The 11,321-nt window shown below is 45.3% G+C and overlaps 1 protein-coding gene across 1 annotated transcript in view; it reads left to right on the plus strand.

Moving 5' to 3' along the window:
• The window catches only part of LOC126529346 (putative RNA-binding protein Luc7-like 1), a 30,035-nt gene extending 18,929 nt beyond the window's left edge, over positions 1–11,106 (plus strand). Inside the window, exons 7-9 of the mRNA XM_050176949.3 lie at positions 1,286–1,444; positions 5,214–5,291; positions 10,768–11,106. Of these exons, the coding sequence (XP_050032906.1) occupies positions 1,286–1,444; positions 5,214–5,277 (223 nt within the window). The 3' untranslated portion in view covers positions 5,278–5,291; positions 10,768–11,106. The remainder of the gene's footprint in view (positions 1–1,285; positions 1,445–5,213; positions 5,292–10,767) is intronic.
• The last annotated feature ends 215 nt before the right edge of the window (positions 11,107–11,321 follow it).

Here is an 11,321-nt window from a genome sequence, read left to right on the forward strand (position 1 = left end):
CTAACAGCGCAAGCAAAACAAAAAATGGCAGGAATAGTGCTGATTTTAACACTAACCCTTCGTCTTGGAAGAAAAGCACAGTGTAATGCCCGTCAGAAAAATATTATTGCTTTGTTACAACCATACGAAGAAAACGGGTCAAACCAGAGAAAGCATAGGGTAAGTTAACTGTTATCCTTAATTGTAATGTAGAAATAAGAAGAAAAAGATTTAGAAGGTGACTAAATTTCACTGAGCGAGCACAGGTCCTTGAAACCCCTGAAAACCCTTGAATTTGAAAAGTGCATATTCAAGGCCCCTGAAAGTCCTGTAATTCTTTTTTTTTTTCCCTTGAAAACCCTTTGATCTTGAACCCATTGTGCTTACCGTAGTAGTTTGGTATTACGCTGCTAAGCTCGAGGACGCGGGTAAAATCCCGGCCGCAATGGCCACGTTTCGATGGCAGCAAAACTGCCCTTGTGCATTGTACACGCTAAACAGCTGCAGCCCCCCACTACGACGTGCCTCATAATCATATCATGGTTTCGACATGTAAAATTCCAGAATTTGATTAATCTTCAAGATTTATTGAGTAATACAGTCTGAGGTCGATTATATTGACCCACTTCCTATGGCGGATCGGTGTGAACTGGGCAGACTCCCTTTTAGAAGCAATGGCATAAAAATTTAAAGCGGACTCAAGTGCACACGCATTCTGCTTTGTAAAACGCCTTGCACGAACTAGGAAACACTAGGAAGCACGTAGCCCTCCCCACATACGTATCCTGGTAAAGAGTTGTGCAAGCTGCCGTGGCAATGGCTAGTGACATCACTAGCCTTTCATATATAAAAGCACCAACCTAGAAGCTAATGTAGTTGTTGCAGCACTGCTGTGGGTAGGCAACGCATAGTTAGGACTCCCGAGGAGCAGCGTAAATACGAGGAGTGGCAAAGGAAAAGAGAAATGTCAATACGACCAGCGGCGGCATGCTGTCAAAATTACCATTACTCCCATTACTAGTACCATTACTCTAGAGCTGTAAAGCATTGCATACCCCTCTCAGCAGTTGTAGTGGTGGTTTTCAGCAGCCTCACTGGACATCCACTTTTGCAGGGCCAGCCGTGTATGAAAAGGAGTATGCAAGCAGTGAACCGCATGATTGCCACTACCATGCCCGCCATTATCATCGATTGGCATTGCGTACTGTTTCTCTAAGGTTGCGTGCTGTATTGTTTTCGGTGGTCAAGCATGCAGGTCCCACATGTTCTCTTTTTTGAGATCCCTGCCCGGCCCATGCATGTGCAGGTCGCGGTCACGCGAGCGACGTCGCCGGAGTCGCTCCGGATCACGGGGCTCCTCGTCACGTCATCACTCCAGGGGCTCATCGAGAGACCGCAAGCGTGACCGCAGTCGTGAGCGGCCACATCGAGACAGTCGTCACAGGCGGTCATCTCGTGAGCGGAGGTATGTGCCATCTGGGGCGCAAGCTGCTCTCTTTTCTGAACGTTCAGTTGCCCTCCCATGATTTGCCGGCACCACGCTTTCGTCTGGATGTTATTAGATGTTATTGGTTGTTATTCTGAAAAAGCAACAAGCAGGCTACCGTTGAGATGCGTTGAGGACCCAAGTTAACATTCTAATAGGTCTGTTCGATTTGCTCTCACCACCTGAACCAGTTCACGAGGTACTGCACCATGCCATTTTTTTCAGCAGTGTGGCAGCAGCACCTTCTGGACCACACCATTCATTTCAAAAGGTACTGGGAGGTGCAGGGCTGCTTCACTACCATATTTACTCGCATAATGATTGCACCTCAAAAAAAAGAAGACTCAAATTTAGGGTGCTAACCACTATGCGGGGTAAATTTTCCGCAAAAAGAAGAAGTTTTTTTTTTTTCAATTTCACGTTTGCTGCGGAATGAATGACAACAGGTCAAGAAACAGGCGGCTGCCGCAGTAGCAGTGCGGGACATCATAACAAAAATGGCGGCCGACAGGGCAAGCTGAATGCGCCCTTTTTTTTCTTCTCGTGAGTACATTACGTACATTGAAACAGTTTCTTCCATATCGGTAATGAATAATACAGTTAATATTGGAAAGCTTGCGCCAGTAATGTAGCCATGGCCACTTTGAGGGGACAGAAACAGAGATGGGCGCGCTCAGCTGCCAGTGACATAGAAACACGTGGCAGGCATGCTGCAAAAACTGTGCCATTTGTCTTCATTACAATCCTCATACGGCACGTTTTTGCTAAGGGTGGGCAAATAGCTTAGCTGTGTTACAAGCGCCGGCGTATGAATCGGGTACACTTCTAACATAGCAATGTAAGTGGGGCTACTGTCGTTGCCGCTCGCGATATGTTGCGTGCCCACGACTGCAGATGAGAGGAATTGAAAGGCGCCTTTTTGTTGTCGTTGTTCTTGACCACAGCCATTATAAAGCCTACAAATAATAAAGCCAAGGCAAGTTTGGTTGTAGATTTTTTTTCTTGGAAGTGTAGAAATTGATCAAAGGAATGAAATGGGGCATCTGCTTAACAGTCTGTTTGGTGCGTGCAGACCGCTTGGTATGTCTTGAAGAGTCGCTCGCGTAGCATTCGACAGATGGTAAGCGCGATTGTCATCAGCTAGACTTGGCACATGACATATTGCTGCGGCAAGTTCGGGGTGCGATCATTATGCAAGTAAATACGGTATTTTGCTGCACCCTCTCTACTGCCAGTGCCTTATTGGTGCAGACGTGAAGTGCAAAGAAGCAGCGCAGCAGACGACGCAGCACACGGGTGAAAGTGACAATAAATCCCAGCTGGTGTGCGTCTGCTGTGTTTACACAAGGGCGAGTTGTATTTACACCTCAGAAGCCAATCATACCAGTGGTTCGGGACCCTCAGACTTACTCACTCTGTGCACGTTAGTCAGACAAAACACAACTCCCGTGCCACGTCTACGCCTAAGCAGTTGTTTCGATTGTTTGCATTTTGCCTGCACTGCAGAAATGGAGCTATAAAATTTTTTAGTTTCTCATGCACTGCCATGAACAGAGTTGTGCAGGCAAATTGACAAGGTGTGAACATGCAATAGGGCAGACAAATGACGCTGACCACCTGTGATACCACCTAGCAGCCAAAGAAAAAGAATAAGGCCATTGTTTTAGCTTTCATGCATAACATTTGCTGTGTAGATTGGATGTTGCAAGAGTAAACTGAAGTTTTCAACATAAAATTTTCATATTTTTTTTCAGACCCAGAAACATTATGCTGTGAATGTATCATCGCCAATCAGAGCCCAAATTGGTGACGCAAAGTTCCGGGGCTGCGCATGCTCGTCTATTGGCTGTGCTCTCCCTCCCATTCTTAAACTTTGCATGCAGCCTACTTTGCGATGTAGGTGCCAAACCGAACGTCCGGAAAGCTGTTTGTGCAATCGCACCCCTGTGCTTGCTAGCTCATACCAATCATTGAGTGCTATTGCTTTTGAGTTTTTTCATAGGCTGCGAATGACTGAAGTAACTTGAAGTATACTGCTGCAGCGGTACACATGGCTTCGTGCAAAAAAGTACTGAATGGCTTAAATTAATGTATGGAAGGCAGCAGCTACAACTGCAGGTGTGGACACATACAAATGGGGGAGCCGCTAGCTATGTTCTATTAAAGACCATTTGCAATGAAGTCTTATTTTGTTGCTAAATTGGTTATTAATGAGTAGTACAGTGTAATCTCAGTGGTATGATCGTGCCTGATATGAATTTTGGGATGGTATGGCTATTCCAAAAGCCCAGGCCCAAGTCCAGCACCTTACAGTGCACTAAAGTTAGAATGTTGCAAACTGCGTGTCACACAGTTTACAACAATCCAGCCGGCGTGCCGGTAAGTCCAGGCACTAGTTGTCAGGCCGGCAGAGCAGACGCACCAATATTCCAGTTCTGTTCCTGTTGCCAGGGTGTCCTGCATTACTCCGTCGAGATCATCCCCCCCCGAAAGAAAAGAAACGAAATAAAAATGAAAAGAATTTTTTGGCTCTGTGCAGTGTCATGCAACTTATAGGTCGTTTTCAAGCACCTTAAAACTTTAGCCACCAGTAACATGCGACCCAGTATTGCCGCATCATTAAGAGCGGGGGCATTTGCTTCCATGACTCATCTACCTTTACACCTGTCATATCTCACGATACAAAGTAGCTTCACCGCTGCAAAGAAAAGTAAACATATTCCCTAGCACACATTGTGTCCTGATCACAGTCAGGCAGGAGCTAAGACGCAGCAGTGAAAGAGACTCAAGATAGCCGGGCAGATTTTGACATGTTCTCAGAACATGCGAAGAGTGCAGCTCGCTGCTACCAAAATGTCTGCGAGTGGTTCAGGTTCGCAAGTGGTTCAGGTTCGCATCAACCAACAGGAGTGCTCCCTGGGCACCCCGTGACTGCAGTAACGAATCGCAATGCTAGTTTTACCTTATCACACTTACTTTTGTAGCTTTTATTTCTGCATAGAGAAATGCAGCACTGCAGCTGTGTAAATCTTCGATTTCTCGTGTTTCTGCTGCATATTTTGTCCAAATATTTTGCCATAATATAAGGAAAGGCGTCAAGATTGCGAAAAAAAAAAAGAAAAACTGAAACCTTGAGAGATAGTCAGCCTTTCATTGCAGTCAGTTTCCACTGTATACGCTATCGATGCAATCTTGACGAAGCTGCAGAGGTACATTTTTTTTTATTGGCAGCCCTCAAAGAGTAGCTAAGCAGAAAAGTGACGCAGGCACGTGGTGGTTAGCAAATGAGAAGCAGGGCGGGCCGTGTTGACGTAGAGCTGTTTCAGTCTGTCTTCATCCCAAATCCACCATTTTGACCTATCACGGAGGGCTAATGGCAGATTTTTAATAAAAACAGGTTGGGATAGTTTTACGTTATCCCTGCCTTAATTGCAGACCATGTACCAGTAGTCCTACCAAATCTCGGAGCTTATGCCCTGGCACAACGCTGGTTCTCGCTGTTCTGGGATCTGGGCCAGAGCGAGCATTAATGGCGTGTGTGTTTGTTGCCCTCATGTTTGGGTATCTAAAACTATGCTTTGCAGACTTTTTGTGATGCGTCTGTTCATATTTGAACTGTAGAATTTTGCATGGAGGTTGCTCTATAACTACAGCTTTAAAAAAAAAAAAAGACTAGGTCTTCTGTGCGGCCCATAATATTATTGCAGTTGGGTTTCGACCAAAATGTGGCGGTTTCTCTATTTTGCAGAGGTTCGCGGGAGAGGAGACAAGAGCGGGGTGACAGCGAGGAAAACCACAGACTGGACAAGTGAAGCACCCCGTCACAGTGAGTTCGATCACCTTGCGTGTCCTTAATATGCAGGATATCTTGTTTTTGAAAGGGAAGAGAATTCTCATCTACTCGACTGTAGCGCAAAGCCACAAAAGAAACCCATATGAGTTGCCATGTTTTACTTTGGGAGTTGTGGCAGTCCGAAATGTGGGGCATGTACAGAACACAAGGTGACCCCTGTACCGGATTTACATGGGCACTTCAAAGACCTGTTGATACGTATCTTGAAGCTCTACCAAATTTTTCGTGAAGTTTACAAGGTTGGGCTGGTTCTACGATTTAGAAACATGTCAAGTTTTAATGCAAAGCATTCTTTGCAAACTTTAGGTGTTTTGAATCTATCTATCCCTATCTAGCCTCCTACATTATGATGCTGTCATGGTCATTTCTTCAGCTGGGTATTGTATCGGAATAAGCATGGGAGGGCATACATAACATGGGAGGCATTCGTGCATACATAACACTAAACACTAATGTCATGGCATCAATGACACAACATATTTGCCGTGGCATGCGTGTCATGAAAAAACAATGGTGATAACTTCTGATTTTTTTTTCTTTGAAGGCTATCGTTGTCGCTCTCTCCTCCAGCACACCCACAAACTCGACGCAGGGAGTTCTCTTCAAAGCTGGAAAGGAGGTGTGCGATATTCAGTGATTCCGTGACTTACGACGCAAACAGGCACACCACATCCTCCTCATTGTTGCCGTCGTCTTCGCCTCCTGTCTCTTAGGCAATAGACTGCTTACCTCTAATTTGCTCAATAATGTCTTCATCTCTTAGGGCTTTGCACACTGATGCGCCACTGTCGACTAAAACATAATCAGTAAAACTGACATTGTAAAGTACGTCATGCATCACTTCAGGCATGGGCTCCTCAGCCCCGTCGTCGCCACTTCCTTGGATGGTTGCAGCTGCAAAACCACAGTGGTGGAAACAGTTGGTGATTGCAGCAGCCTTAACTTGATCCCACGCCCACACCGACATGTGCATAGCAGTGAGCAGTCTAAGTATAAAACCTCGTTAATTCAAGCTGTTTTTTTTAAGTCTCTCACAATTTTAAAGTTTTCGGCGGTCACAACATTTGGCATGCAAATTCTGCCATATGATTTTAAACAGCCAGTGCACTTCTACCTAGTTCATTTGCCAATTCCTAACTGGCCTCCGAGATTTGGGATTATTCCATGACTCGCGGGGCGCTATTTGCTTGTCTACGAGGCTAGATTTCACCAGCGGAGTAGCAACCAGGTGCCACTAGTTCACATGTTTTTGTTTTTGGCGATTCGTTGCACCTCATTGGTCTGTGTTCCACACTATGCTAGTCTAGAAAGCTAGCCTTAGTCGATAGAGCTACAACCAGGAACCACTATGTCACAATTTTCTGTTTCTGGTATTTGCAACTTTCCAGTTCCATTTACGCTGTTGCTTTGTCCAGCATTTTTGTCGAATCGTTGCATCAGTGGTATTATCATAGCATTTGTTGGCATTTGCTACTTGTGCTGGTGACTTCGTTACTATGTGCGTGGTGTTGGTTGTTAAGATGATGCCCATGTAGAAAACTCGCGACTGTGTCCCACAAGGTAGGCCTAAAAAAGGAGGTTGAAAAGTGGACCAGCTCCAAAACGAAGCTGGGTAGAAAGCACAAGGTGCCTTTGTCAACTCTTTCAACAATACTGAAAAGAAAGGCAAAGATCCCTGAAGGCTATGGCAAAACCTATTCGACGAAGTGGACATGGATTCACTTTCCTATGTATCCAGACATGTCCTACGTATCCAGTATCGATGACTGCTTGAACTGAATGTTTTTTGGGCGAAATCAAGGTGCAGTGGTGATGCAGCAATGTTTCGCCTGTTCATTTCACTTCTGTCAGCTATTTTTTTAACATTCGAAAACCTGTTTAATTGGAAGAGCTTTCATGGTCCAAGGGGCTTCGAATTAATGAGGTTCTACTGTACGTAGTTCTTTTTGCTTCCTAAGCACAAGAACATTTTTTTCAAGCATGTGATGCCTGTACAAAAACTTGATGTTTGTGATAATGCCCTGATCCATCGGTGTAAGGCCACAGTCGTGTTCGTAAGGAGAAAACCCAACCTTGTGGCTCTCAGCTCAACGTTGACCTTGCGTGCTGAACAATTGTCAACCATGAGAACTTGTCTGCTGCCGAGTTCCATTCTTTTGTCACTTTTTGAACCACTTGGCCATCGTCCATGCTTTGGTGTTGGCGGTGCATTCTGTTGGCAGTATACTGTTATGAAAACGCTGGGGCTTCTATGCATTCCCAATCACAAAGAGGGGAGGATCTTTTCCATCCTGGTCATATTCGCGGTGATCAACACGGTGACACGCTCTGCTGCGCTTTCCGCCGACACTGCTCTCCCCTTGGTCGTACCTGGCCAGAGTGCGAAAAACAGTGCTGTCTCGTCAGCGTTAAAAATGTCACTTAAAGGTTAGCTGTCCAGGAACTGCTGCAGAGTGCCACTTCTCCCTGTTGCGCTCGTGTCAGCGTCCACCACTTTCGTCCACCACTTTCGTCCAGCGCCTCACCGGATATTGTGCAGAAGACGAGGTTATGCCATTCCCTAAAGCGATGGAACCAGCCCTCAAAAGCGACAAAGTCTTGGACATCCAAGTGCCGGGCAAGATTGGCCGCCTTTGTCATGGTTAGGTGCCTACTCAAAACGCAGTTCTGACTTCTCATTTCTTTGACCAACATTATCACAGCACTCTGAAGTTCAGGATAATGTATTTACTTGAATGCAACGTGACCACGATTGTAACTCAACCACGGTTGTAATGCAAGGGTCAAATTTCCAATCACGCAGCGAACGTAACACAACATGAATGGGAAAAGAAATGATACCTTTATTGAAGGAATCACAATTGGGAAACGAGTTCTCTTCACTCACCATTTGACATCTTAGTTGAAATCAAGAAAAAGAAATGGCCATGGGCAGGACATGTAATGAGGAGGGAAGGTAACCGATGGTCATTAAGGGTTACGGACTGGATTCCAAGGGACGGGAAGCATAGCAGGGGGCGGCAGAAAGTTAGGTGGGCGGATGAGATTAAAAAGTTTGCAGGGACGACATGGCCACAATTAGTGCATGACCGGGGTAGTTTGAGAAGTATGGGAGAGGCCTTTGCCCTGCAGTGGGCGTAACCAGGCTGATAATGATGACCATTTGAGGAGGAGGCAAAGCTTTACTTAGTCGATATTATCGGGCGACCACTTTCAAAGACAGCTTCACTTTTGAGAAATTTCGCATGACTTGGCACGTGTTGCTGGTGTTGGCCGTATGCTTCGAGGGGATCGGTGCCGGGTGAGCCAAGTTTCGCGAAAGCAAAACTATCTCTGAAAGCGTTCGCCCAAAAATCGAGCTGTCGAGCTTGTTTGAGATTAAGCACTTCTCAAAAGATTGCACAGCCATTTCATTCGTGGGCAGCACCAGGTTACTGCGAGGTCCACCAAGCATTTCCGACCAGCCTCGTATTTAAAGAGGGCCTCCTGCTGGTCCTGCCATCCGTGAGGCGTCGATTCGTTGATGTCGAGCAGTGGCGGAGTTTCCCAGCTCCTTGGCCATCAAAATCGTTCATTTCTCAAAGCGAGTGTCACACTGAACGCGCTCACATCGCCATGACGTCGTGAATGAATGGAGTAGTAGCGTGAAAGGCCACAGCACACTGCAGCACTGTAACCACAACACTAGTCGCAAGTACGACGAAAATGGTGTAGAATCAAACAAAAAACAGGTTTTCACTTCGGTCGACTTGTCTATAGATTGAATCGAAACCTAAAGTACAGGTTATCAACATAACACTAAAAATAACAGGATTTAGAATACTTGTTTCAAAGTGGTCAATTTTGCTGTTATTCAAATGTAATGCAAGGGTCAGGGCGTTATACAGTCAAATCTCAACATAGTGAATTAATGCGGGCCCCCTGAAGATTGTTCATTACTGTCAATTATTATTATAGTGAAAGCCCCATAATTAACCATTGCGCTCATCAACCCATCAGTTCATAAGTTGTCACCGTTTGAGCTATCCACGAAAATGTTGCTGTAGGCTCTCGGCCCGCGCTGTTGCCATTTTCCATAGATTCCATCACTGCGCACTACTGAAGCACCATATGATGAGTGACGCTTGCAAAGCAGACACTTGGAAAACTACTGACAAAAAGCAAGCTCCATGTCGCCTCCAGAGCGCAATGTTTCTTCTTGTTTTTTTCACGTCCCTTGCCGTGGACATCGCAACTGTCTCACTCGAGGCGGACAACTGAGCTATTCGAAAGCGCAAGTGTGCGTAAACGATACTGTCCGGAAAGTGCAAAGTGCGACCGTGTGGCATCCCCGCGAGTACGGAGGTTACATTTCTCCGCATGCGTGGCTAGTATAGCCGCAGGAAGATGAGTGCAAGAAAGAGGCACGTGCAGAAAGAAGGGAGAGACGCACTCCCGTTGCTAGGCTACACTCAACTTTCTCAAGAATCAACTTTCTCCTTCAGTACTTCAGTACAGTACTTTCCCCATGAGGACAGCTCACAGCTTTGACGCAAGCTTTTAAGAGAATTGATGTGCAGAAACAGCAGCGTTTGAGGCTGTTTAACACGAAATGATTGTGCTGATGTGCAGGTGCCAGTTTTTCAATGACTTAACGGCCCGTATTTACATTAAGAAAATTACATGAGAAGGAAATTCACAGAATAAAAAAAATGGCTGCAGTGCATAATGCAGGCATTGCCAAATCCTGACTGGGAGCTTACTGCCACTTTCATTGAATATAAAACTATACAATCATTGTGTTCTACGGGCGCTAACTTATGGGGCAGAAACTTGGAGGATAACAAAGAAGCTGAAAGACAAATTAAGGATTGTGCAAAGAGCGATGGAACGAAAAGTAAGCGTAGTGTTAAGAGACAGGAAAAAAGAGCATTGTGGATCAGCGAGAGCAAATGGCGATAGCTGATATTATAGTTAACATTGACATTAAGAGAAAGAAATGGAGTTGGGCAGGTCCTGTAATGCGTAGGAGAGATAACCAATGGACTGTTAAGAGTTATATAATGGGTGCCAAGGGAAGCGCAGTCAAGGATGGCAGAAAATTAGGTGGAGTGATGAAATGAGAAAATTTGCTAGCCCAAGTTGGAATCTGCTAGCACAAGGCAGGGGTAATTGGAGATGACTGGGAGATGCCTTCATCTTGCAGTGGACATACAAATAGCCTCATGATTGTTACACACACATCTATGCACTGTGGATTGAACTACGGCAACCAATTTGAATTGTTGAGTGGAGAGCTTCTACTGTACGTGTGTTAAAGGCAAACTTGTATTCCAAGGTTTTAAAACGGTACAAAGTTCAACGATGAGCATATCTCGTCTTCGGTGGGGAAAGGGTGAAACCAAGCTTGCCTTTTAATAAACTGATCTGAGTGACGAAGAAATGACTGTTTTTCTTTTTTCTTTTGCAGGATAACTTACAGTGCAATGTTCCAAGGACAAAGAAGCACTAGTTCCTGTGCATTGCAACAAGACTCTGTCTCTCTCTCACTCAGACTCTTTGTACATACAAGTGCTGTTGCGTTCAGACGCCAAATTTTTTTTAACCATAAATCTGGTTGTTCTCATAAATACCACACCTGCTTGTGTTTCTTCATTATTTTTATTTCATATTGACTTTCAATCCCAGTGACGCAGCTGTGCCTCTCCTTCTCCCATTCCCCCACCCCCGCCATTTTTCTTTTTTTTTGTCAATAGTATCTTGCACTCGGCACAGGCTGGATGAATTCAAATAAATGGTTGGGAGAAAAGCTGTTGTGGTTGACCCTCGTCGTAGTGTGGAAGTGGCCCGTAGATTCTGGATTGCAAACGTGCCACAATCTCCGAAAGCTGTCCTGCACCGTGGCAGCTACGAGGCATTCTGAAAGGACTCACTTCATTGATTCGCTTTAACCTCAAGTGACAGCTGCTGTGTGAAATCTAGATAAATTTACTTAGTACCCACAGATGTTTTTGCATTCCACCT

This window comes from Dermacentor andersoni, chromosome 8 (assembly GCF_023375885.2).
Source record: "Dermacentor andersoni chromosome 8, qqDerAnde1_hic_scaffold, whole genome shotgun sequence".
Taxonomy (NCBI): domain Eukaryota; kingdom Metazoa; phylum Arthropoda; class Arachnida; order Ixodida; family Ixodidae; genus Dermacentor; species Dermacentor andersoni.